This window comes from Micromys minutus (genome assembly GCF_963924665.1).
Source record: "Micromys minutus genome assembly, chromosome: 23".
Lineage (NCBI taxonomy): Eukaryota > Metazoa > Chordata > Mammalia > Rodentia > Muridae > Micromys > Micromys minutus.
In genome coordinates, this window is record NC_137958.1 from 50,307,195 (window position 1) to 50,334,961 (window position 27,767).

Below are 27,767 nucleotides of genomic sequence, written 5' to 3' on the forward strand. Positions count from 1 at the left end.
GTTCTTCTAGGACCAGTGCCCAGACTAAGTACTGCCCTCACAGCCCCTGTCCTGTGCCTGTTCTCTGAGATTCTATTTCATTACCCCTCTTACTTTCAACTAACTTTATCACTCTCCCACACCTGGTAACTGCAAAAAAATAAAATAAAATAAAAATTTTAAAGAGGAAAAACTAGTTGTTTTCACAAGAAGGTACTTAGTTGGGTTTGGTTTGGTTTATCCTGGGCTGTTTTCCCAACTCACTGAGTAGCTAAGGATAACCTCAAACTTGTGATCTTATGCTTCAGCTTCCCCAGTGCCAGAATGGATAACAGGCATGCATCACCACTCCCACATTGTAAGGTCCGAGGGACCTAGCTCCAGCAGCACTCTACCAACCCTGTCATTTTCTAGAGATGGGGTATCCTGTACCCTCATCTTCCCGCCTCCTTCTTCTCTGTGCTAAGATTACATGTATGCATCACCATGCCTTGCCCACAGGAAAGTACTTTTCAGAGAAGAGTTGGCAGGCCAGCTGTTCAGATGGATTTTGTATAAACAGATGCGGTGAAAGATTGCCAAACGCTCAACAGGTAAAAGCCACTTGACAGCAAGCCTAATGACCTAAGTTCAGTCTCCAGAACCCACCTAGTAGAAGAGAACCAACTACAGAGAGATGTCCTTTGGCCTCCACATGAATAAAGAGGTTTTTTGTTTGTTTGTTTGTTTGTTTTGTTTTGTTTTGTTTTTTAATGTTTTTTAAACAAAGATGTGATGTTTCCACATTTAAAAGAGTGGACCTAAGCCAGAACAGGACAGAATGTGAGTCAATAATTAAGATGTGTTTATATCCTTTGACTCTCTCTAAGGAGAATCTTTATTGAGGGTCATTCTTAATCCTGTTGCTCTAAATTTGAGGTCTAGATACTAACTGCTTTGAAATGAAGTCACCCTGGGAGCATTTGTTGCATCATTACTTTCTCAATTTCAAGGTGTATTGAGGAGGCAGAAACATTCCTTAAAGAGATGCCATCTACAATAGCAGGTTAAATGTGGCTAATACAACCTCAAATTAGCTCTTCTGAGAGTACAAAAAAATGCTTGTGCATGGTTTGTTGTGAAGCACTGGTAATGTGAAAACTAGCAGTGCAACCAAAAGGAAAAACTTCTGCCCAAAACTACAGCTGCTGCTATATTATTTACACCAATGGAGGAGAATATTGCTATGGATAACAGAGAACCATGCCTAATTTATCTGCTTAGATTCTTTTGAGCCAATATAGTACCAGGGAACTAGGGCAATCGAGTCCCAGCTCTTTTATGAGTAAGCTATCTGGTGGAATACTGGAGGATGAGTGTCTACCTGTCTAAGCTTAAATAGATGGCATTGCCTTCAAATGAGCATTTGGTGCTGTACATCTTAATATTATCTGAGATCTTTAATGTCTGCTGTTAAAAACAAACTCAGGGCTACAGCTTTGTACAGAAGTCTTAGATTATTACCAAATTTAAGTGTGTTATGTCACTGTGTTAGCCTAAAGGTCTGCATTTTGAACTTTGCTGGAGAGTAGAAACTGGCCTCTGTTATTTTTTTGTGATCAAATTTTATCTTGTTTACCTTTTCTTTACCTTTCCCTGATTCACCCTAAACATTACTTTGAGGCTCAAATAATTTTCTGTGCTTGCATAAACTCCTTAAAAGGCAACTTACCTATCCACATTCATTCCCTTTTGAAGTAATACACTGTGAATAAAATAAATAATTTTTACATCCAAATTATCTGGAGTGATTTATAGGTGCATCACCTGAGGAAAGTTGCCAATATTATTTACTATTCTTTTCATCTGAGCTGCAGAAATAAGCTGTATCACGAATTTTCCTGTTGAAAAAGAAGCATGCTAAGCAAAGATATGCTTGCCATAACAAGGAAAGACAGACACCGTCCTGTGGCTGTGACTGAGATTCGAAAGAGCTGACATCTTTTGGTTATTACAGTCAGTTTAATTGACTTCATAAGATCCCTTCATTCTTAAAGTGCTGTCAGCTTGGATGAAGTCTCCATTCTTCCTCTTAGTGGATGTTCCATCTCATTTCATCTCCTCAGCATTTGAGTCCTTGCCTCAAGAACATGGGTGCTCTGTGGCTTTAAAAATTCCAGTTTTGCATCTGGAAGTAAACATGGTCAGCTGTTAAAGTGTCATGCCTTCAGCTTTCATTTCATCTTCGAAAAGATCATTTTTGGAGTCAGCCTGGTAGATTGTGAGCAAAGAGACATAAGTGAAGTGAAGGTCCTCTCTGGATTTTATTGCAGGTCTCTTAAATCTCCTTGATTGTTCTGAATAAGTATCTCCCTGATAAAAGCAGGGAATGTTTTATCCTGCTCTTTAGCCAGGTTAGCAAAAGAGGGAGGATAAGGACATAGCTCCCTTGTCAGTATTAACATTAAAGGTGTGTGTGTCTGTGTGTCTGTCCTATAAGCACCTTTTTTTTTTCTTTACCATATAGAGCCAAAAGACAGCAGTGAGCTAAATCTATTTCTGGAAAGTTTAGAGTTCCCTCTCAGTGATATTGGGTTGCCTCATGATTTGCAATAATCAATTTGGTAATTGTTGTTGGCTTACTGGCTCAGCTCATGAATAATGCCCCAGATTTAGACTGGTATGGCAAAAGGATTTGAGTCAGGTAGTGCTTTTGTTCCCTTGGAGCATTTGTCTTGCTTGACTGTCCTGGACTTCAGCCAACTGCCAAAAAGTTATTTTTCCTGCTGTATGTGTGTGGTAGAATATGTGTCGCTTATGTGTTCACTGGGGGAGTTTCCAGCCCACTACAGCTCATAGTTAGCTCACCTTCTACCAATGTGCCATTAGGAAGACTGAGAACGGATGACTGGCTCTCTTTTTCTCTAAGAATCCCTTTGAAGGGAGGATGGATCTTATAAATAATTGTTTTCATCACAGCCTACCTTACTGATCTGAATGAGAGGAGCATCTTTGGCTGCTGTGGAAACTCTGTAATAGTTGATGGCTTGTTAAATTTTCATTATTGTATATACATTAATTCAGATGCAATAGCTGTGTTACTAGGAGAAGCTTCAGAATGGAAGAGCCTGGCTGAGTGCAGATTGCCTGTGTCTCTGAAGTCAGGAAAGTCCACAGAACTTGCTGTCCTCAGAGGGAGTTTGCAGTTCTGCTGGCTGTGCTGAAAACCTCATATATTCTCACATCCAACAACTATTTCCCCAACATATGTGATGTGATATTTTGATGCTTGTTTACTCTATCATCTGTTTAATTAGCTTGAGAGACTGAGAGGATTTAAAAGCCCTCAGCAACTATGTGGTCAAGAGCTCTGAGACTAAATGCTCACACTTGGTACTCTTGAGAGCAGAATGCATGGACTTGTGTTGTTGCATTAAACTTATTTGGAAAGTACTAGACAGTTCTCGGGGGGGGGAGGATAATGTGGTTTTTTTCTTTGTGGAACACATCCTGCTCTGACAGATTTCCCTGGGTAGGAGAGTATCCCTCGCACATACACCCCCATCCTCAAAATGCATGTAAAGCAGGGATAATTGGGTTAATGTCCAGAGAAGGCCAGCTCTGCACAAGGTTGAAGCAGGGAGCTTGGAGTCTTACACAGAGTGTTTATAATTGAAGATAGACAACTTATAGCTTCCTGAGCAAGAATTGTAGGTGTTATATAACATGGCCTAAACACCATTTTTTTTTTTTTTAAGAAAATAAAGTTTCAGCTAGCTGCCATGGGAGAATAGTATTAGTTTGCTGACCTCAGTTTTAGCTGAAGAGAAAACGAACTCTTCATCCTGCCCCAGAGCAGGAATAAGATCAGTTCCCAAGCATTCACCTAACTTACATACATACCTAGTGCATCACTACTGTGCAGAAGGAAGCATTGGTCAACAAGAATGTTCTGAAGGTTGTTGCCTAACAGTGTTTCTTCTAGCAAGGTCATATGCGTAGCACATATGGGCTATGTCTTCAAAAATTACAGATTCTTCGATGGAAACTTGCTTAGTTTCCTCTGGACTTTTTAATCCCCAAATGAAGACAAATGAGCACTTATCTGTGTTCAGTGCTCTCCAGTGATTGTCTCCTTTCTTTCTCCATCAGGACACCCAGAAAGCAAAGCAGTTCCTGCCCTTTCTTCAGCGGGCTGGCCGGTCTGAGGCTGTGGTGGAATATGTCTTCAGTGGCTCTCGCCTCAAGCTCTATTTACCTAAGGAGACCTGCCTCATCACCTTCCTGCTGGCAGGTGAGTTCCACGTCACATATGACTCTGAATGTCCTTGTGGGAACTTACCCTGGGCTTTTCCCTGTAGCCTCAAGCCCTCCTTTTTTCCTCCATCCCACTAAGCATATGACTTTGGAAAATAGTTTGAAAGACAGCACCGAACCTCATTCTGCTTAGATGGAGGAAATTCTAAGCCTTAAAAACAAATAATAGAATTTTCACACTTGGCATTAGCCATTTAAGGTCACCTGCTCCTGCCCTGTCAGTAGTCTGTAGCCCTCAGGATCTGAGCTACCCTGCCCATGGAGTTCCCCAGGCAGTGCCACGTGGTCCTGTTTTCTTTTTTTCAAATGTCATTAGGTTTCCAGTCCTTTAGTAAAGTCTAGCAGTGACACCGCTTTCACAGGCTCCTACATCAGTAGTGTTTCTTGTTGACTGAGGGTGACATGCTAGGGCAAGCTTTCCTCCTTCCTTGTTGCCTGAGCGTTCACCTCTCATAGCCTGCCTTTCTGGGTTGCTTAATGCTTCCCCAGACAGTGAGACTATATGAACTGTGCTCTTTGAACAACTTACGTTTATATATTCAGAGTATAAACCGCTTCATTTCTTTGCTGCTGGCAAATAATAAAGATATTTATTTCCAGTCAGCCCTCACAGGAACTGTGGTCTTTGAAGGAAGGCTGTCCCTCCATCCTCCCACATTCATGCACTCACAAAGGACATGTGCTGTTGTGCTCCCAGATGGCACATTGCCGTTTCTGTTACTGTCCTGTTGCCTCAGCACTTCTGTTGAATTCTTGAATAAATAGAATTTGCTGTGGTTGAAGGGAGCAAGAGCCTTGCTTTCTAACTGTCCACAGCCAGATTTTTTTAGCCCCTTTTGTTCCTGGAAGGCACTGAGAACTTCTTGTCTAGATAAGGGCTCCCTCAGGCCCCAACCAAAAGGATTGAATTATGTACAGTAAATTGCTCCCTGACCATCCTCTCCTGTCAAGGTACCTCAAGAACTCTTACCAGTTTGTTGGTCCCTACACAGGTCTGCAGGTTTTATGCAAGGACCAAGAAGTCTGACTCCCTCCTCGGAGGCAGTTGGAAAGAAGGCTTGAGTCAAATCCACACCTTGCTGGCAGCCGAGACTGTGCTCCTCTCAGTAGCAGCTGTAGTAAAGCAAGGCTGCAGGGGAGTCCGAGTCTGCTTCTGTGGACACTATGCTCTCTTAAGCTTTCTGTAGCAGAAAGGTTTCTTGGCTGTGAATTCTTATTCTGGGGTTTGAAGTATATATTCAGCTCATTCTTTGCTTTACCCGAAAAACAAAAGCAGCATCTTGGCAGTGTGGAGTTTAGTCCAGGATGAAAATCAGAAAAGGTCTGATTGTTTCCGGAAACCTGGCCTCAAATCCATAGACAACCAAAAACACTGAGCTTCTAACTCAGCTCCTTTAACAGAGCCAGCTCATGGTGTGTGCTTGGTGGTTCTACAGGATGCTGCTTGTTACATGTCTCTTAGAAGGAAGCTATGTTACTACTCGACTATGTAAACCATTTCCTCTGTAGACTTAGCATTATCCTTAGCATCATAGTCATAGTTCTAAGACATTGCTTAAGTTAACTTTCAGTCTGAAAAACAGAATACATAGCAGGAAATACATGCTAAAAACTAAATCACAAGTATTTAAGAGGTAGACTGTACTTTGTTTAGGTTGGGGGTAGGGGAGGAAGTCAAGCATCCTAAGCTTGAGCCTTGGAGTAAATTATGAAGGCTATAGTAAAAGCTAACACAATGATAGAAACTAGTTAGAGGAATAGGTAATTGGTTTGGCCTTGGACGTGTAATATTTATAGTTTCCATGGAAATGTTGAAGCTTATCAGAAGAGCCTGGATAGATGCTCAGATCAGGGAGTACTCTTCATGTGTGCAGTGCTTGAGACTCTTGACTGCCTCAAGAACTGCTTTAGGAGTGGTTTATTCCACCCCATATGTGAAATAAACACCCAGGAACTCCAGTCTAGGCTAAGGATTTTTATGCAGACAGAAGATACAACCCAGAGAGTAACAAAACCATTGAGAGTAGTTCTCACAAGCTAAGGAGACAGAAAACTCTGAGGAGCTAGAACTTGAGTTAAAACATCAAGTATACAAAGCAGTGGCATGATTTTGTACTGTTTAATCAATCAGAAAATCATACATAGATGACCTTTGTCAATATATTTTCATCAGAGTTACCGACCAAAAGCAGATTCCAGGTGATTAGAAAATGCTTGTGGCTGCTGGTAAGGAGCAGACTGAGCAGACATACATTGCTTACCTCAAAGACCTAACAGAGAATAGAAAATAGCATGTATGAATGAGAGCTGACTGGGCAACATGACAAATGGATGTCAGCATCTACTCTACTTCAAAAAGTGATATGTGTTTTCAAGTCATGGAGGTTGCATGTTAAGAGTTGGAAAGCTATCTAGTATGGCTGTTTGTTTTTCTTACAACAGTCCGAGATTGTTAGATAAAACCCAACAAAATCTTCATATGAAAAGGATGAACTAAGACTGGTGGCAAAAAAAAAAAAAAAAAAAAAAAAAATCACAGTACTAAGTAAATGGAGGCTGGGTGATCAAGAATCCTAGGCTATATATCTAGGCTAACCTAGGCTACATGAGAGCCAGTCTACAAAAGAAGTTGTGCAGGGATAGGGAGGATGGAGAAAAATCTTAAGAGAACATGTAGTTTAATGTGCTGAGACCCTGTTGAGAATTTTGAGACATCAAGGAGATTGTGAGGGGATAAGAAAAGCTGACCTAGAGATGAGAGTTCGCTTGAAACATGGGTGGAGTGAGTCTGCTAGAAAGACCTTTGTGACATCAAGGTGAGTGAGCATAAGCCTGGGCCGGGACACCTGAGCTGTGACTCTTGGAACAGTCTATTCTCATGGCATAACTCACTCAACCATATGAAATGACACTGCAAAGATGCTCTCTATTCACAACTAGAGAAGAACTTGAATTGCAGTTCTCAAGGGGAAAGTCAAGACATTTGCTGAGATCAGTCCTCTCCTTGCTGCTCTCATTAATCCCAGCCTTTTTGAGAGCTCTTTGTACTTGAGGGTGGGGTGGACACTTTGCATTTTTATGTGGCCTTTTTTGGGCAGACGGCCCCACAGCTTGATAGGGAGTGGCATTTGGCCCAAGCCAGCTGGTCTCTCTGTCACGGTTCCTGCACCCCTGTATGTGAAGTGATTGTTTAGTCAGATGGGATAGCAGGTGGGACTGGGAAAGTCAGCTGCAGCTAACAGGTCAGTGCCTCCTGACAGCTCTTGCCCTTTAGTCCTTTCAGCACCTGGCCTAGGTTTGGTCAGCGAGCAGATGACCTTAGCCCATCAGAGCTGAGACTGCTGAAGGTCCCTAAGCCTGCTGCTGTGCCTCCTGCACACACTTATTTTGCTCTTGGAGGCAAACACAGTATGTCTATGTCCTGAAAACCCAAGGCAGCTTGCATTTGTTTTTAAGGTGCCAGCTTTCCTCAAGCAGCATTTAGTAAGCAAGCCTTACAGGGTTCCTTCCATGAACCAAAGCAGCATCCTTAGTCTTTGGTTTCACGTTAGCTCAGTCACTTGCCATGTGTAAAGCTTTATTTTGGTATCTTGTCTAAGAAAGACTAAGGCATATATTTGCAACTCGTGCCTCATGATTTGTATTTTTATGAACATTGGGTGTGTACCTTACTACTACCATGACCCTTGTGTGAAGTTTTCTCCTTGTAAATTACATGGTACCTCTTGGGCATCAGGGTCATGCCGAGGGCACAATTCAGGAAGTTGTCATACTGACTAAGCATAGCAGGTATCAAGGTCCTATAAACAAAATGCCTTCTCCAGAATTAAAAGAAAAGAATAATTTGAACCTTCCGGTTAAGGTAATGTAAGAGATCTTAAATAAGGTCTTTTGCTAACCTAGATTAAGACACATACAGGCTTTTGTTTACATTTCTATGCCTCTAGGTATTGCAATCTGGTGAATTACTAGCCAAGGTGAGCAGGGTGAGGCATTGGGGTGGATAGCACTTACCTTACATAGAACTCCTGGAACAAGCTGCCTAGATGACAGCAGCCACTTGGCAAGGGTTCCATGTGGATCACAGCAGGTGACTTATATAATTAACCAGTTACCTGGGCACATGAGAGAGAACTAGAAAAATGAGGCTTCCCTTTGCCTGCCCTTTGGCATCACTTTTACTCTTCTGTCTTTTTCTGACTATAGGTCTCCCCCTCAACTACCCCCACCCTGTGATGCATTGCGACAAGCAAGGCAATAAGGTTCTAGATGTATGCATTTTAATGACTACTAGTAGGTTTGTTCATGATGAACAGAAAGTGTGGCTGTGTGTCTGTCCTTTCACCTTGAATGCCTTTGAATAGTGTTTCATTTCCTTCCTTCACTTTAAAATGTCTTCTTCAGCCTGTTGTAATTGGAATATCAACTGCTTGTTTCAATAGACCAAAAACTTGTAATGAGAAGAAGGGAGGGGAGGTAAACATGAGTATCCTTCTCATCTCCGGGCCCCAGGAATGGTGGATCCCCATTGATTACCAGTGCCTAACCAAATTACACAATTAAACCCAATGTATATTTAAGTAAGAAATCCCATTCTGCTATCACAGAGGTGCTAATGAATCAGACTGTTACTGTGGTTGTATTTGCTGGGCTTCTATCTTTAATTAAGCAATCACTGGGTCTGCTGATACTTATGAATTCCTTTCAGATATTTTAATTGAATTGCAACTTAATGGATATTTGTAAAGTGGGGTATTCTTTCCCTTGGGACTTCCCAGTTTGGATGTCTCCTGTGCTTGTGTGTTTTCTGTTGGGACCCATCACCTGAAATGGACAGCTTGACAAGAGACTTTCTGGAGATTCTATAGTTTTTTGTTTGTTTGTTTGTTTGTTTGTTTTTTGTTTTTTGTTTTTTTTTTGTTGTTGTTTTGTTTTTCTTTCCATAGTAAAGAGCATCCTAAAAGGTTACTTATAGGAAATTATTACCACAACAGCTTTGGGTGACATTTGTGACAAGGCCCAGAGTTCTCACAGCTTTATTATAAGGCAGATACATAAATTATCAAGACAGTTTATGTTCTCAAATTAACTTTCAAATCAACTAGTAATATACACAGCCATGTAAAAACAGGAATAATAAAATTAGAATTATCAAAATTATAAGCAGCACATCATAAGAATTGTATTAGTTCCTTCTGTGTTGTGACCATGAACCAGCTACTGAGACTGGGTAATGTGTGAAGGGAGGAAGTGGATCTGGGCTCTCAGTTTTGGAAGCTGTATCATCTAAAATCCTATTGGTGTCATCATCTGCTTGCTTCTTGTTGGTACCTCCTGCTGCTTCAACTCATGGTAGAAAGTTGAAGGGCAAATGTATGAATAAAAAAGAAAAGCTCTGAGGAGCAGGGTTACTTCCTAACAACTTCCTCCTACATTATATAATCCATCCCTTAAAGTCCCTGCCCTTCCAACACTGCCCCTGGACCAGTCCTATTTCACTGGGGTGGAGGAATGTTGGGGGAAGTTAATACAGGTTGGCAAACCAGATTCAGAGCAGAGCAAAAGTACAGAGGAAAGAACAAGTAATCCAGGGGTGGAAAACCTTTCAGGGAAGGTAGCATTTGTGAATCTAAGATGTGGAGCTTTTCTTTTGGCAGATTGGCTGTCTAGGCAGAACATCTTTGCCTGTTTCACATCTCAGAAGAGTTGCCTTACAGAAAAGTTGTAGTCATCATCACTGTATCTGCTTCTGTGGGAACATACAAACATCTTCACCAAGCACTTTCCTCCCATTGAGCTTCTGTGCTATGACCTCAGCTTGAAGTCTCTGCAGGCTCACTACTTGTCAGGCAGGTAAAAGAGCAAACCTTGACTATAGAATTATTGTCTACCCTCTTTAAATCATGAATCAGCCCCAGAATAGGCTGCCTCATAACTTATGAGGCCTTCTTTGGCATGGTTATTTAATAATTTTTTTCTGTTCTCTGGGCACCATCTTAATGAAGATAGAGAAATGCATGATGGAGCCTTCTAGCAGGAAGGAATATATAAACATAAAGGGGAACAAATATTTTAAGTATAAGGTAGCTGGGCTTGGTAGTTCACATTAGTAATCCTAACACATGGGAGGCTAAGGCAGGAAGATTGCCATATTTCCAGGCCAGCATGGAGTACACTCTCAAGACAGTAATAATAATTATATACAAAACATGAGATAGGAGAAAGGGAAACAACCTTAAATTACAAACACATGAGACTCATGTGGAGATTCTGAAACAATAAGCATTGTAATACTCTCAGAGGGCTAACCATCCTGCTCTGTAACCTAGAAGTTTTAGATTCAGAGACCAGTGAAGCAAACTGCTGTTTGGACCAAGGCAGGAAGGGTACCCTAATGCATTTCAATGATATCTCATCTTCAGTGAGAATGAAGAGGCCTTAAAAAGAGCCTAGAAATGCCCATATCTCAGAGTGGACCATAGGGCTCAAAAGGACATAATAGAGTGTTGCAGGAGAGGAGAGGGGAGGGCTTCAATTAGTTTAGTAGCCACTTCAAATACTTTTTTTTATCAAGGCAAAGTAATAAGTCATCAGTAAACATGATTTGTTCAGCATAGTTTAAGGCTGCCACAGACCTTGTAGGTGAAATACTTAACGGATTCTGATGTCCAGATTCCTCAATAATTGTTTCGATCAGACCAGCTTGATTATCTTTGCATGATGCTGGTGACCAGGGGTTGAGGGAGACAGCAAGGCCCCATGGCAGTTCTGTGTTAGCCTGTGTCAGCCAGGGGCATTTTTCATGGTGGTACTGTGTGGAGTGTGTCAGACTTTGTTGGCGTCTTCAGGCACCAGGCAAGTACATGGTATGCAGACCTACATGCAAGCAAAGCATCCATACATAACAATTCATAATTAATTTTTAAGAGAAATGTTATGACATTTTTTATGTAGTGAATAGTCTCAGCATGAACAGTATACACTACTTATAAGAAATAATCTTGGTTGCTATGAGAACTACCTCATGTCTTTTCAAACTAATTTACATTATTTAACCTGTTCATTATTAAACAATGAAATGGTCTTGGCCCTTTCTTCCACCCCAGGTCATTGCTCCCCTTGCAGCTTGTTCATAAAATTATTGGGGCTTCCTCAACTGGTGTGTGGATATGCATGAGATTGTACAGTTTGTATGGAAGCTGCACACTTAAATTGCCCAGTGTGGGCCACCATGTGCACTCCTCCAGTTGGCTTTTAGAAGACCTTACAGACTTTGATTCACCATGCATGAGGCCATTGAAGAGGCACTGGGAGCTGTTCCTCATTTCAGGGCAATAGGAACATTCCCACTGGGATGGAGAGGTTCTAGGCATAGGCCTCATAAGTGCAAAAATGAGGCACAGAAGTCCCTTTTGAATGTGGAAGACATCTGAGACAAATGCATTTACTACTAAAGCTTTTTTTCCATTTTTTTTTTTCAATTACATAGAGGTTTTGGAAAGGCTTGACCAGAGGTTCTTTTCTCTTTGCCTATGAAAAAATTAATGAGCTTACATCTTCTATGGCTCCCTGCTTACAGGCTTCTAGAATGGGCTTTGGGAGAACTTCACATCGGAGCTTTCTGGCTTCCTTGTAGTCTTCCCTTGTTGATTTACAATAGATTTCCTGAATAAATACTGTGAACTCCTGTGCATACCTTTACTATGGATGGAGATGCTTAAGTCTATCAGTCAGCAGACTAGCAGAGAAGTCCCTGTTTCCCTGCCCTTGTGTGCCTCCTTTTCCTGAGCTTCTACATCTGCTAGTGATTTTTCTAGGGTTAATTTGGGTGTTTTTATTTTTAAATTGGAACATGGTGTCTGTCTCTTCTCTGTGTGTGTTTTGGATGCAGCCCCTGTGCTAGGCATGCGGTTATTAACTCCACTGATACGCCAGTTCACTCATTAGCATTTGCATTTTAAATTACAAGCTAGAGCAGACGACATTTATGCTATATTTGTACCATAGCCTTCTTCATGAATGATGTTGTATGTGGAGGGAATGCAGAAATAACTCTAAGACCCTGATATATTTTAGTCTCTTTTTCGGGAAACTGCTATTTCTTATTACTCTTGATTCTCATTGTTTAATAGGGATTTTTTTTTTTTAAATTCTTTTCCAAGTTTAGACGTACTCATGAGTGCTACTGATTGGGAAATGGTAACAACAACAACAACAACAACCCTTCATATCAAAATAGGCATAGTGAGTGGAGTGGCCATCTTTCTCACTCACGTGGTATTCCTTGTAAGCAGCCTGCTTTGATTTTAAGGAAGCAGAGCTTTTTTTTTCCCCCTCTTTTTGCCAGAGTAGTGTGGGTGGAAGACATGGTAACAAATACTTGTTCTTGCTTGTATCTCTGCTCCAATCCTCCCTTTTAAAAAGGGATTAGTCAGTGGTTACTTGCTAACACCTGTTATTGCTCAGCACTACAGGGGGGGGTAAAGAAAATGGTAGAGACTTTCAAGAGATGCGCATTTGGATTTCACTGACCTGCTTATTAGCACAGAAGTAGGCCCCTTAAGATGAGAGGTGCAGTAGTTAAACCCTCTTGCCCAGCTACTGCTCATGGTAGACAGCAACTTCATCATCTAGATCCCAAGAACCAAATGCAAACTGTACAGTCATGGACTGGGATCAGAGCCTTCCAGCCTCTCCCAGCTCTTCCTAACCTGGTGTTTGCTGACTGAGTGCAGAAAGTTTGCATTGGCTAATAGGTCAGCACACATGTTGTACTTTTTCTATAATTCAATATCTGATTTTGTTTCTTTAAGTTCTGACTCACCTTTTTTGGTAAAAGACCAGTTCTTTTACCCTGCACACTCACTACACACTTTTAAAATAACACGAAAGGGGCTCAGAAATGCATACTGCAAATCCAGGTACATTCTAGGTAGGCAACCAAACTTCTGAAGTTGATATAATTTCCCTTCCTTCTTTCTAAAGTGGTTTTTCCCCCTCTGCTAATTTCTGAGTAATAAAATATAAATACCTGTAAGATTGGTGATCCACAACCTTGTAATTCACTGAGAGCCTGATGCCTGCAGCCGAGCATGTGCTCTCTGGTTGAGTATTGCCTGGTTTGTGCAGGGCTTTGAGCTCAGTCTATAGCACTGATTTTCAAAACTCAAATCAAATCTGTCTTATAGCTGCACATAATATGTCATATACTAAGTTATAAAAGAAATTACATGGCCTGGACAGATACCATTCTAAACCTCCTTTTATGATGATCTGCCTCCTGCTATGAGTTTGAGCTTGCAGTAAGTACTGTCACATCATACTATCGATTATTAAAAGGATAGACCTAGTAGAGTCATGGTTCCTTTGGTTTCTTCAACATAGTAGCATTTGAGCTGTATTACTTTCCTAAATTCCTCTTTACATATTTGACATAGGTTTCTGTGTGTCTTTTAATTGTATTAGTCTTATAAACATCTTACCTGGGCTGAGCTAATTCAGAGTTCTCCCTAAGAAATTCACACCCAGCATGACAGATACTTAAATGAGTCAGTTCACCAAAGTCAAGTGAGGGGTCCTTCCATGTACATTTTGCAGTCAAAGCTGTGCCGATTCCACCACACACATCTGTGTATCAGTTCATCCTCTATGAACAAAACACACACGAAATTCTCTAAGACCTTGTAGACAGTGTGCAGTAGCTTCGGTGATAAGTGCTTACAGGACACTCTAAATTCAATCCCCAGCACCACATAAACTGGGCTGTAAAATGTAAATGTGTCTCATGCCTGTAACACCAGCCCTCTGTAAGAGAAGGCAGAAAAATCTGAGTTTGCTTTGATCCATGGCCACATAGCAAGCTTTGAAATGGCCAGCCCAGGCTCAACCCTGTCTCAACATCTGAACAAAATAAATAAAGGTGATGGACAAAATAAAATTAATAGGAAATTGTTTTATACCTCTGCATCTCTTCTATGGAAAAGTACCTTTTGGGTACATTCAGTACTTACCACCCATGAGCACAACTCCTGATGCAGACATTCTGTGCTCAGTCTTTAGCTTCTTTGGTTTCTGGGCCAATTTCTTGGTGAACCTGTTCTCTGAAAACTAAACTACCTTACAAGATAACTTGCATGACAAGGAGTGGTAAGTGGTCCCCAAAGACACCCAAGTGGTAAGGCAGTGCAGGAGTGGCTGGCTATGTATGACCTTGGCAGTTCACTTGGTTGGTGTAGTGAGCATCCATGTAGCACTCTGCATGTTCGTTCAATAACATTTACAGATGCTACTTAAGGGTGCTGATGAAAGCAAAGGCTCACTAAAGAGCCCTGGAATCCCATAGCCTGATTTAGTTCTCTTATATTAACTGTCCGTTTGAAATGCTGGTTACTGCCAGCCACTCCCCTTCCTGCTGAACTGGTTCTACAGAGAAAGGAAATGTGCCTTCACTGTGTCTCCTCATCCTCCAAGACATCCAGATCTCTTGGTTCTCTGTACCTGCCTCCAATATGTCCTGGCTTCTGACAGAAACCTTGAATTAAGTGGGTTAGGAATAAACTGCTTGACTGCGTGTGTGCAGATAGCTTCTCTCACCAGTCATCTGAAGCGCTTTTTGAAATACACGGGAGCCCTTTGTAAGCTGCTTTATAAGCTGTGAAGTCCATTGTTGCTGCTCACTGCAGCCAGTGTGTCTCTACCCTAAGTAATGTCTTCTTGGCTCCTGGCCAGGGCTGAGTATTGCAAACTCTAGTAAGCAAAAAAGCCGCCCACCAGAGTCACTAGCAGCTGTTGCAGGTTGGAGGATTTGCAGAAATTGAGATGGCTGTTTCAGATATTGGCACTTGCCTGGTGATGAATGACCAACTCTGTGCAAGAGGACTCTGTATGCTTTCCTTCAGCCTTTTATTCTCAGCCGTCTATTGTGGCACCCACTCAATGGCCCCGTTGTGGAGGAGGGCCGCTAAATGCTGGAGTGAGTAGCCTGCCTCTGCCTCCATTCCCTCCTTCAGTTGGCCTGAACTGAGACTTTAAGAATAGCTCTTTGATCCCCTGATCTGATTCTTGAGGCAGGAACTTCATGAGACCTAACACAAATGCTAAGGGCTAAGAATTGAACCTCAAGAGTGAAGAGGAATGAACTTCACCTAAAAGAATCTAAAGAGAATTCCACTTTGATTAGCCTGGTTTTCTTAACACTGGGCTAGCCTGGGAGGGAAGACTAAAGACCTGCAGAGGTCTATTCTTATAAAAAGCCATTAGTGGTAGTGCATTTGTTTCTATTATTATAGCCCAAGGAGTGAAATTCATAGAGGGCAAATGGCACTGTAATTTCTTATTACATGTATTCATGAATATTCATGTATTCATATGCTGAAACTAGTGTTTACCATCTTTATAGAAACCAACTCAGGCATGAACGCCCTCAGTTAAGGTATGTCTAACTCCACACTCCGGCACTCCAGTCCCTGCTTTCTCCTTCTCATGCTACTCTGGCTTAAGTCTGGAAGATGCTTGAAGAGAGCAATGTTTCCCATCTTGTCACCACTTAATTTCCCATAGCAGTGCATGCATGGAATAGTGCTTGAACTTGAGTGAGTGAGTGAATGACTTTTTTTAACTAAGGGTGATGTAAAATTTTGATTATTTAAAAATTCAGGAAAAAAATGATCTGCACTGTGTTCCCACAGACTGGTAAAGCCACAGCAGTTCTGACATCTAAGAGACCAAACTGAGTGTCTCTCAAGAACCAGAATAATGCTAGGGTATGCCCAAAGTTTCAGAGCCCTGACAGGTACATTAGCCTCTGTTTTTCCATAGGATAAATGGGTTGAATTTGGCTTCTGGTTCGTTACTGTTCTGATCTTCTGATAATAGCTTTTGCTTAGTGGGTATTTACTATAGTTGTAGACTTAGCTCCAACCATAGCTTTCTGAAGTAATTAACATTACAATTTCTATTTTACAAATGAGAAAACTGAGGTATAGGAAAGTATATTAACCTGCTAAATAGCAGCACATTTTCTTAACCTTGCTTTATGTGCCCTCATTTAGAATGTAGCACCCATACTAGCAATGAACACAGTTACCCAGATCTCACCTCTGATATTTCTGGAGGCAGTAAGGGGTGTTCCCAATCTCTACTCATTCATTGCATCTGCCTGTGCCCTTGCTGGCTAGAAACCAACCTAATAATCCCTTGTGGTATAACCAAAAACAAAGATTAGAAAGGTGATAATGGCCACCTGTCTTGGGAAATATAGTAATGGAAATGCAAGTTTTAGTCATCATTTGGGGGTTAGATTTGTTTTCTTGGTCCACAAGGTGACACCAATAAGAACATACATACCTAAGAGAGCATGGCTAGGACATGTGACTGTGGAAAGAGCAGGTCAGACCTGTGGGATGGGTTTATGAGCTGGGGTGTTTATAGACAAATTAAACTTTAGCCCTGAGTAAGCAAAGTCCTAAGCTAGTTATTACTGCCAGGACACTTCTAATGGGCCCTGTGCAGCCTTTATAAATTATTCAGTTGCTTTACTAATAAAAGGCCAAGCAACTTGCCTGGTCCTGGTGGTATTTAAGTAGACAGCTGAGAACAGGTTAGAGGGACGGAGGAACTGCTGACCACCAGGGAGCTCTCCTTTCTCATTTGGTGGTAAAAGGGTTAATCAGGGGGCCTTTAGTAGTGGTATAGAGAGAGTTGGTGTAAAAATGTTAACAGTGTTGAATAACAGTGCTGCTCAGCAATCCCAGAAGCTTGTACACAGTATATAGTTATTACCTGACACAGAAGATACAAACTTTTACCTTTTTTTTTATTTTGATACAATTTTAAATGAAAAGTTAAAAAGCAGAACAAAGTTCATTTATTCACTATTGCATTGTTAACACACTGGCCCATTTGCCATCTGTGTTTGTAAAAAATAAAAATCAGAAGATTTGGGTGTGATTGATGTTCAAATCCATAAGAAATGGTTTGGTTTGATTTGGTTTGGTTTTTGGTTTTTAGTTTGGATGTTGGTTTGGGTTTTTTCTGCATCTCACGATCCATACTTCACAATTGCCATGGCTTCTGCAGCTTTGGGCTTCTGTTTGCCCTGGATGTTCACAGGGGTTCAGGATCTGAAAATAATAGCATGTAGTTACTGGCTGGTCTGGAAACCTGTGGATTGAGTGTGCATGTCCTAAATGTCAAAATGTTTGCTATCTAAATTATTTTATGCTACCACTGGATATGGTAGGATATTTATAGTTTTTATATTTCAATTAACAGTGGGTTAGAAATGTGCAAAATGATCCTTTTACCTGCAAGGGAGTTTGGAACCTATTGTTTAATAGCATTCCAAAAACTCCTAGAATTTCTTGAAGACTATAAACAGTTAGACTCTAAACTGCTGACAGTTAGCTAACCAGAGGAAGAGGAATATCAAACCCAATGCTTCCCAGCATGGCCATTAAAAAGCATGACTATAAGCCAGTGGATCCAGTGAAGTGCTTGGGGTATAAGCCTGACCCAAGTTCTATCCTCAGAACTCATATGACTATTGAAGGAGAGAAGCAACTCCACAAAGTTGTGTTCTAACCTCCACTTGTACACTTTGGCATGTGCATGCACATATACACAGACAGTGAAAACTTTTTAAAGGCATTAATGGCAGCTAATATCCCAGGACCCTGGACCCTTGTCTAGAATTTCATGGTGCCAGATATTAAACAGAAGGTTTTCCAGTTTTGCACACTCTTGTCATCTTTGTTCTTCTAACCCACTTCACAATGCATCTTCCACAATTTTTGCTGACATGAATACCATGTTAAAATTTGTATTCATCTTCTTCGTTGTTTCTTTACATATCTTCATGCATCTTCAACTATTCCTTTTTCTCATTCCTCAGAATGATCTTGGTTTCATACCAGAAAATAGTGAAAACATTATTAACATCTACCTCTAAGAGCAATGATGTAATTGTGGAGATGTCACAGATATGAGGGTCCGGGGGCAGATCTCAGAAGTCAGTTCTTTCTTGCCACCTTACAGTACCCAAGAACTCAAATTCAGGTCCTCAGCCTGTGTGAAAATACTTTTGCGGCTGAGCCTCCTCACAACCTAGTCACATTCCTCAACACCCATTGCTCTTTGATCCTGTAGGGATACCGGGAGATTGTTACTTTACATTGCAGCAGGAGTAGAGCTGATAGAAGCTCTTTCTGAGGTGTAAAACAGGTAAGAGATGAATTAAAAATAATCTAAAGGACATTTTGGTGGAAGATCGTTCAGATTCCACTACTTCTTGATAGCTGCATACAGCAGGAATAGATGAGTCTCATTGTCCACACTTCTGTAGGCTTCACCAAAATCTTGAAGTGCAAGTTACAGCTCTAGCTGTTCTCTTCAGATTATAGTAAGTAGTAGCTGAAGTTTTTTGTTTGTTTTTTGTTTGTTTGTTTTTTCAAGGCCTTGATCTTATAAACTCTTCTCCTTACTCTTAGATTTTGAGTCTGGAATCAAGTCAGCTGATCAGCAAATTGAATTGATTAAATCTTCGCCACAGCATAAATGTAATCCGTATGGGTAGGAAATGACAGCTTAGAAGACAGCTTGTGTCTTCTCTTGGTTCATCAGATAAACATTCTAATTAGATGACAGAGCTCAGTTTTAAAGTGTCCTGAACTCAAAGGTGAGTTAGCAAAGGGCTGATGCTAATGTCATCGATCCAGCTCCTCAGAAGAGCAATTAGGGCCCTAATGAGATGAGGACCAGGATCTGAGGCAAGCTTACTGTTCTGGTGCATCCTTTCATTCTCCACCATAGCCCACCCTCCTTATCTTCTTCCTCCTCTGTTTGCTGAGATTATAGCTTTGTTGTTTTAACTTGGTTTTATTTTTATTAGAAACAAGACAAGAATAATCTCAGTAGTGAAACAGAGCAAAAGAAGTTAAAAGGCAAATTTAACAGGGGGTCAGAGACTGCCATGAACCATACAGGGATAGCAAACACACCAAGCCCTTCACTTGGTGACTGCGTTTTTCCTCCTTTGCCTGCTGTCCATCTTTACCGTCTTTCCAGGCTATTAGGGCACAGTTCTTTAACCTCAGCCCTCAGGAGGCAGAGTCAAGTAATCTCTGTGAGTTCAAGGCCAGCTGAGGCTACATTAAAAAAGAGAGAGAGAGCTTGGCTGCTCCATGCCTTCAACTTGTAGGTGGGTGGTGGACAAAAGTTTCACCAGGAAAGTTTGTAGGTCATTGGCTCTTTCCAAGCTAGCTTCATATGATAGGGAAAAAAGCAAATATTTCTCACAATTGAGACTGGGTTTCTCTATGTAGTCTTGGCTGTTCTGGAACTCTGACACTCTGTCTCTGTGTGTCTGTGTGTGTGTGTGTGTGTGTGTGTGTGTGTGTGTGTGTCCCTCTCAACTAGGCTGGCCTCAAGCCTCTGACTCCTGAGTGCAGGGGGTTAATAGCAAGCACTACCACCATCCAGCTGAACTTGGGTTTATCTTTAAGGCTTTAGATTTTAAAACATAAGAAAAAGTTTAAAATTCTGTTAGGATGCTATTTCACCCACTTCACACATGCAGTATATTAAGGATTAAGGTTTCACCTTTAGCAACAGCCCAATTAGTAATTGCCAATACTGCTATGTGCATCATGGGACTACCAGTTGCCATGAGAACCTTAACTTTCGAATCCCTGACTCATTTTACATGAACAATGCAATTGAAGAGATTTGAAGTGGAGGGAGGAGAAGACAGAGAGCTGGCAATGAAATGAATCCCTGTTCTCTCTTAAATCACTTGGAGTGGTAAACTCTGTTCATTCAGCTTTCCCACCTCCTGCAAGTTTGTTTACTCTAAATCCTTCAGAAGGAAGTAAAATAGTTTGACCTTTATTTGCATCTAACTTGAAGCAGTTCAAGTTCAGCGTTTAGCTGGGTGATTGCCTTTAATGAGCCAAGTTTAAAGGGGGAGCAGTTTAATCTCTTAATGTTTGCATGGAGATAAGATGTGCATACACAGTAAGAAAGTACATTTACAGCTTAAAACTATTGCATTATAGGTTTAAACGGAATCACTCCTCCCAGCAGCACTGCAGAGCAAGTAACAACTCAGGGAGAAATCTGTGTGGGTGGTTGTTGTTGTTGTTTTGTTTCTGGGGTTGGGGGGGGCAGCAAAAAATCATTTCATCCCTAGCATGTGCCTGTATGTGAAATCCTGAACTAGAAAGACACTCCTCACTGGGTATCTCAGAAGACTCTTGTTTTACACATAATTTCTAAGGTAATTCTTGTTCTGTTCCTAGCTCCTTCTTCTGGCCTCCCTCTTGTGTCAGGATCTGGCCCCAGCACAGGGTTAAATGCAGGTTAGATCCTCCAAAGGACAAGGTGCTTCTCTCAGCCTTTGTCAGCAGTAATACCAGCTGTGTTTGGTGCTCCATCACTTTGGTTTTTTCTGCCCCTTGTTATTTAATGGGCTGCCTTTTATGCTGAATAGAAGATAAAGAGGCTGCCTCCCTTCTCTCCAATTCTAGCTGTGCTTGAAAGACAAATAGAGTGCTGAGTGAGAACTTCTTGGTTTATCTTATGGGGTGAAAGCTTAGAGGGATTGGTCACCAGGCTCCCAGAGAGTACTGGTATCCTGTGAGGCCCCACAGCAGGGCTTAGTAGTTAGGCTTGTCTTCCTTGTGTATGAGGAGTAGGGCATTTTTAACACATATAATATGAACATTCATGGCTCATATCACTTTTGAGTGGAAAGGGTCTAGCCTTCCCTCTCTTGCTCCTCTTTCTTCTAGATTTGGAAATTAGGACACAGACACACACAGAGAGATTAGTGAGCTTCCTACTCACAGTAGTTTGAGTTTGGACCTTCCCGTTTATTATATGTAGAATTTCCATATTAAATTTTGGAAAACTCAATTTTCATATTAAAGAAATGAACACACTTTGCAGGAGCTGGTGTGTCATTCTGTCCAGACCTTGCTGGGCTGTGATAGATATTTCCTCCCCTGATGCCTGTAGTCAGGTAGTCTGTGAACAACAGAATGGGCCAATTAGCTTGCTACCCAAAAGGGTAGACAGACAGTGTTGTTTGTAGCAGTGGTCTGCTGATTCAGTCTCGGATGTATATAAGATTACAGACTTAAAAGAATTTGACCAATTATGATGGATGCTATCAAAGAAACCAAAGATGATAATAAAAATGTGGAGAGACTAGAACCCGTATGAATTGTTGATAGAATTGTAAAATGTTCCAGCTACTATGGAAGATGGTAAGGAGATTACTCAACTTTTGAAAAACTTTTTTTTTTTTTTAAATATGGTCTCAAACTACTAGCATAGGCTCACCTTGTAGCCCAAGCTGACATTCAAATTGTGAGATCTCTCCTTGCCTCAGGGTCAAAGTATATACTCCCACCCTCATCAGATCCCTCAGAAACTTCAAAAATAGAACTGTCATCTACTCTATGAGTTGGACTTATGTTGTATACCCAAGAAATAAAACCAGAATCTTAAAAAGTGTCCATATCTTTATATTTTATGCAGAATTATCCATAGTAGCCAATGTAGTGAGAATTTTAGTTTCTTTAAAAACACAGAAATATTATAAGAATATGTTTTTCTTTTAATCCCAAATGTAGAATATGTGATTCAGGTTGTTCACAGCAGCTGATTATGATTTGCCTCATGCTCTATAAGGGCATGATTTTGCCAGAAGCAAATAGTTTCTTAGATTGTGTGACAGTTGGAATTCTGGAGACTTTTCAGAGGATATATATATAATTGATAGGGCCCCAAGGATTGGTGAGTTGGTTGTTGGTGATGATGGTCTTAGTTTGTTAAGTGGTCATCTACAGTGAAGGAAGAAGAAACTAGATATCCTAACACCAAAGATCAAACTGGTTTCAAGGAACTCAATCACCCCTGATCAGCAGGAAATAAGTCTAACAATAGCATTACCCCCTTTTAGATGCCTGCTATCCCTTTTTCTTTCCTATCTAGTGTTAGGGGGTTGAAAGGGTGGAAGAAAAAAGAACCCACAAAGTAGCCAGATTCCAGCTACAAGCCAAGATATGAATGAAGAAAACATGATAGTTACATGCAGAGGAATGTTATGTAGCCTTTTTCCGGGGGTTGGGGGGTATTCTGTCATTATGCTACATGAAATAAGGCAGTCAGTTGCCAGAAGAAAAATACTATATGATTACACAGATATGTAGGTATAATATCCAAACACATGAGTGAGAGTGCTGATGGCCAGGTGCTTAAAGGAAAGTGAAATGGGTAGTTACATGCACTACCTCTCAAGTTTCAGTTTTCATGAGTAGAGTTCTGCGTTTCTACTGCACATCTAAATATGTTATGAGTGTAGAGCTCATGATAAATTTTCTTATCGTATTAAATAGTAGTCTGAAGCCAGAGATGGTGATACCTATAATCCTAGCACGCTAGAGGCTAAAGCAGAATGACCAATGACTCAAAGCCAGCCTATGCTTTGTAGAGAGATGGTGTCTCAAAAGGGGGCATTGGATGAGCTGGATCAAAGTGGCTAAAAGTGGGAGGTGATAATGTGGGACTGAATAGGTAAAAACTTCCTGAGGTGAGGACTTTTTACAAGCCTGGTCCCGGTTCTTCTAAGATAGGATAGGATCATCACACAGCCCAGGTACTAATGGAAAAGCAAAGGGCTATTTCCTCCAGCCAACGAGCCTTTATTTCTTTTCCTAGTCCTATTTGAGTTTGTGGGTTAAAGAATCTACTTTTGCTACATTGAAGTGAGTAGCTCCTGTTGAACCTTTAGTCTCCACTTAAGTTCCCTTTCTCTTGTGGATTCTTATGACTCCTAGCGAATACTAACCCTTTCCTTTCCCATTGTCTATTTGCCCAGTGTTCCCTGACATTTCCCATATGTTATTAAAGTAGGCCTTTTCCAACAGATCTTAAATTCCTGGTGTGTTGCTTTTATATTTGCTCCAAGTCTAACAGTCCCTGGATTGTTAATATTACTTAATAATTATATTACCAAATAGTTGCAAATTTGCGTACTTTTTTAAATTGTTGTTTAAAGCGAGGATCCTACTGCATAGCCTAGGCTAACCAAAAACATAATGATATATCTGACTAGCCTTACTGATCACAGGCATGTACCACAGTATCTACTGATCTTTGAAGATGGCATTTTTTTCCAATAGGAAATAGAGAACAGGACCTGGAGAGAGATAGTTCAGCCTATGAAGGTTAAGCTCTCAACCAACCAAAAAGAAAACAGGAAGCAAATATTTTCTTACCTGCAGGTTCATTTCTTGACAGCTTTGGTCCTGGGATCCTGTTTTGAGTCAGGGTCTTACTATGAAACCCTGACTGTGTTTTAAGGTAGATAGATAAGGCTGGTCTCAAACTCAGAGGGGGCCTTGGTTTCTGTTGGATAGCCTTTCCTGAGTATTTTGGTTTTGAAGTTGTATTTGTGGTACTGACATGAATTTTTAAGTGTCCAGAGACTGTTGTACCTGCAGGAGTGGAGACTAAACATAGAGATCATCACTGACTTCCAGAGAGCACACAGAAGCCACTCGGTGCAAATTGATGGAACCATCTTGGGAACAGGAATAAGCAAACTTGTGTGAAACTATCAGCTTTAGGCAGACAATTAAGAACTCTTAGCTCTCTTGTATTTTCTTGCCCCGTGTCCTTAGCTGCCTCTAGAGATCCCTGAGCAGATCTGTCAGCCATGGAGGAAAGCCGCTATGTTACATTTTATGGCTGTTTGTGTACTTTCTGTGCTAGTAACTCATTTTTGGCATGACAGCTTACAAAGATGTAGATTTGTTTTCTGAAGTTGCTTATCAAAATTGAAAGTGTCAGATATCCAATAGTTTGAGGCCAGTAATTAGCTGGGACATTTTTACTTATGTACATGCCTGTAAAACATCATTTCTGTATTAGCAGCCTCTTGACCATTTTTTCCAAGCCTGGGTGACTGTAGCACACTTTAAGAGCACACTATTGGTGGAGAAGAATATCACTGGAGAAAGGAGTTGCCTGCCTGACAACCAAGATGTGCGAATGGGCGCAGAGACCCAGTATTGGAGGCCTTACTTCCCCTGACTGCACTATGGCTCCCACTTCTTTTCCAGATTTTTTAGTTTTAAGCATATTTTTTCTTTATTGTTGCTTTTTTTTTGGTGTTTTTTTTTTTTTTATTTGTTTGTTTTTGTTTTTTTAACTCCTATTTTTCCCCTATCCTTTCTAGTTGAGAAGAGAGATAGGAAGTAAACTTTGAAGAGGTTCTAGGAATCAGAATCATGGCCCTGTGTGTACTTGGCACTTCCTCACCACTGAGTACCTCAGCCTCAGTCAGTAGACAGCTTCGTATGTGTGCTCAGCCCTTCATCTTCCTTAACTCATACTGCACCCCTTAGTTGATTTATTGTCAGAATACTAATTGGGCAGTAAGTTCAATGAAAAGTGCTTCTGATACAATGAAATCTTTTCCCTATCCCATTTGCAAATTCCCTTTACTTGAGTTGGAAGCTATTGCAAAACTGCTCTTATTAGTTCTCATTTCTTCAGCAACTGCTTTTCCAATTTGGCAGTTATCATTTTCTCCTCTGGTCTCTCCTGCTGCTACTCCAAGCTCAGTCTTTTCACTGTTACCCTGATGCCACCAGGGGGAGAGGAGGGGCAGACACAGATTCAATTTCATCAGTCAATGATTATGAAGCAATTTATAAGTTTGGTATAGGCAACATTTAGGTTTCAGAAATAGTATTGGCTTTGGCTGGAGTTGTAGCTGAATAGCAGAGCAACTGCTTGGCATGCATGGAATCCTGGGTTCAAAACTCAACCCCAACAAATAAATGAATATGGAAATTAATTTTTAAGTTAACTCTTCTATAAGTGCTCTAAAAACCAAGATGGACTAGCCAAGTAATGCAAACTGCAAAATATTTGGGGTGGTTAGGCAAGTACTCGGGTGACATGACCTAGTATAGACACCTTGGTAAATATTCCCCTTGGTATTTATTGATTTATATACTGTTGTGGAGACCCAACTACATAAGACAGCACCTTCAGTAAGTTAACAGTGGGGCTATATATGGAGGTATACACTGAAGACCTTACCTGTAGATAGATGAACCTCTCCAGAATGCTGAGTATAAACCTACTGATACAGAAGCCTTTGGTATTACCTACCAAAATGGTGCCCCCTCCCATTTCCCAGATTATATTTCTATGGTTAAATGTGGATCTGCAGGTCTTTAAAGCAGGATTGACAGAGACTTGGGCAAGGCCATCTGCTCTTTTTCTCTCTTAGGTCCTCAACCTTGAATGTTGTAGCTAGGTCTCTCTCCCTGTGGAATCTGTCCTCTTCCACATGACCACTCTCCAAGAGTTTTGTATTTGTGTTGGCAGAAGTTAGGACCTGGAGAGCAATATTTCTTGTGGATTAATTGTCAGTGTAATTATATTGTAAAATAATGTGCATGATTGATGCTTAATATATCTATCTCTCGGGAGCTGAAGAGCTTCATTGATATGAAGACATGAGCCAGTTGGAACAAGCTGTCCTAATCATAAAGGCAAAAGAGTAGACAAAGATGTACAATTACCTTAGTCATAAAGGATACTGTACCAAGAAGTCTTCCACTGGACACAACTCAAGAAGTTGCCAATCTCTAGGAGGTTCAGGGCAACAGGTCGAAACCAGTATCACATCTTATTTCAACACCTCTTATTCAGAGTGAATCTCCCTAAACTAGAAAGGGACATGCTGATGGAGAAGCTCCTCTCTGCCCTCTTGCTACCCCCACTGGAACCCATTTGAAGGTCACTGACTCAAGAGCAGGCTCTGGCAGTTCTGTAATGGTGTCTCCTCTCCCTGTTGCTGCATGTAGTCTCTCAGTGTGGGTGGTGTCCACAGAAGGAGGATGCCTTATTTATTTTGGGTCCATGAGCTTGCGTAATGTGCCTATTTAACACTCCCCTAAAAGCGCTTTTTCAGCACATGAGCAAGTAACAAAGCCCACTAAATCCTGCCTCTTCTGGGCACAGTGGGCTGTTTAAGGTTGTTCCCGCCGCTGAGTATTTATGGACAGGGACTGGAGTTATGACATTTATCTCTGTTGCTTAGGGCACTGATATATATCTGCCTGCATCTCCCACAGAGAGCTGCACCTTATCTTGAGAGTGAGAGATGAGAGTGTACCTATAATTCATCTTGGCATCAGACTACCAATGTGGGAAACCACTTCATCTCCTGTTCAGACCCTAGCCATAGGCTCTGGGTCAGAGTAGGGACTGGGCTATATACAATGGAATCTTTGGTAGTGAAATTATCTAGGACTTAAATAGTAGGGCACCAAAAAAAAAAAAAAAAAAAAAAAAAAAAAAAAAAAAAAAATGCAGCTCTTAATAGGCTCTTTCTCCATCTGAACTACCTCTGGCATAATATCAAGAATCCATGTGTTTTGTCGGATCTGTTGGTTCCAACCATGCTTCACAGTCATGAGTGTCACTGGCCTGTTTGTCCATTGCACTTTTCCATATGTTCAACCACTCACAGTGTGTGCTTCACTGTAAACCCTGCTAGCTCTCTTCCCCATCTCCTTCTATGTGGCTCTTTATGCTTTCTGAGATCCGGTTTCCCCACAGTATGTAGCATGACATATCAGACTGATGCATCAGATAACGAGGAATAAGTACCTTCTGTAGGAGCAAATATCAGGTAGGAGGCTGCTTGTTAAACCATATTAGTTGACATAATGAGCATCTAAATACAGGTGGGGTTGAGGTATAGCCTATCTCCAGAACTCCATGTGTAAAGAAAGTGAAAAGATAGTCAAGAGAGGTCTGAGAACTGTTGCTAGGTCTACCAGTAGTTACTGCTGACCTGCTGCTGAGCTCCAAGAATAAGCAGAAAGCTCAGTAAAGAGCCGATAGCTCCTGCTCACACCAGGCATGAGCACTGTGGTTTAAGCTTTGTGGCTTCCCAAGTATAATTTTCAGTGATCAAGCATGGTTTCTTTGGCTTGTTTGTTTGTTTGTTTGTTTGGCTTGTTTGTTTGTTTTGATACAAATCCTTTTGTTTCTGTCACATTGTACCACACTTGGCTAAGTATGTTTTCCACCTCAGAATCTCAGGCCTATGGAGGCAAAGGTCTTATCTCAGGCATGACTTAGGAAGTGATGGTCATTTACTTTATAGTGACCATTTCTTTGAACAGGAAAATCATGGGAGGCCTCATAGAAATGTGGCAGCTCTCAGCCTGTTCTTCAAAGTTCAGGGAGCATTGGAACAGCAGAGACTGAAACCACTATGATTCTGTAGCTTTATACCTAGCTTCCTTCAATTAAGTCCAAAGTAGTTTTTCTTCAGTGCTATCTTGCCAAGTTATCTCTGTTGCTGCTTAGCTGTGGATCAGAGAAATGGCGGTATGAAATCCATTCAAAATGCTGTAGAGACAGCAAAACAGCCCTTGTTCCTGGTAACCTTCAGGGGT

General features: G+C 41.1%; 1 protein-coding gene across 1 annotated transcript in view; it reads left to right on the forward strand.

The window, feature by feature from the left end:
* Positions 1-27,767, forward strand: part of SND1 (staphylococcal nuclease and tudor domain containing 1) — a 385,665-nt gene that overhangs the window by 243,556 nt on the left and 114,342 nt on the right. Inside the window, exon 15 of the mRNA XM_080936109.1 lies at positions 4,111-4,252. Within this exon, the coding sequence (XP_080792235.1) occupies positions 4,111-4,252 (142 nt within the window). The remainder of the gene's footprint in view (positions 1-4,110; positions 4,253-27,767) is intronic.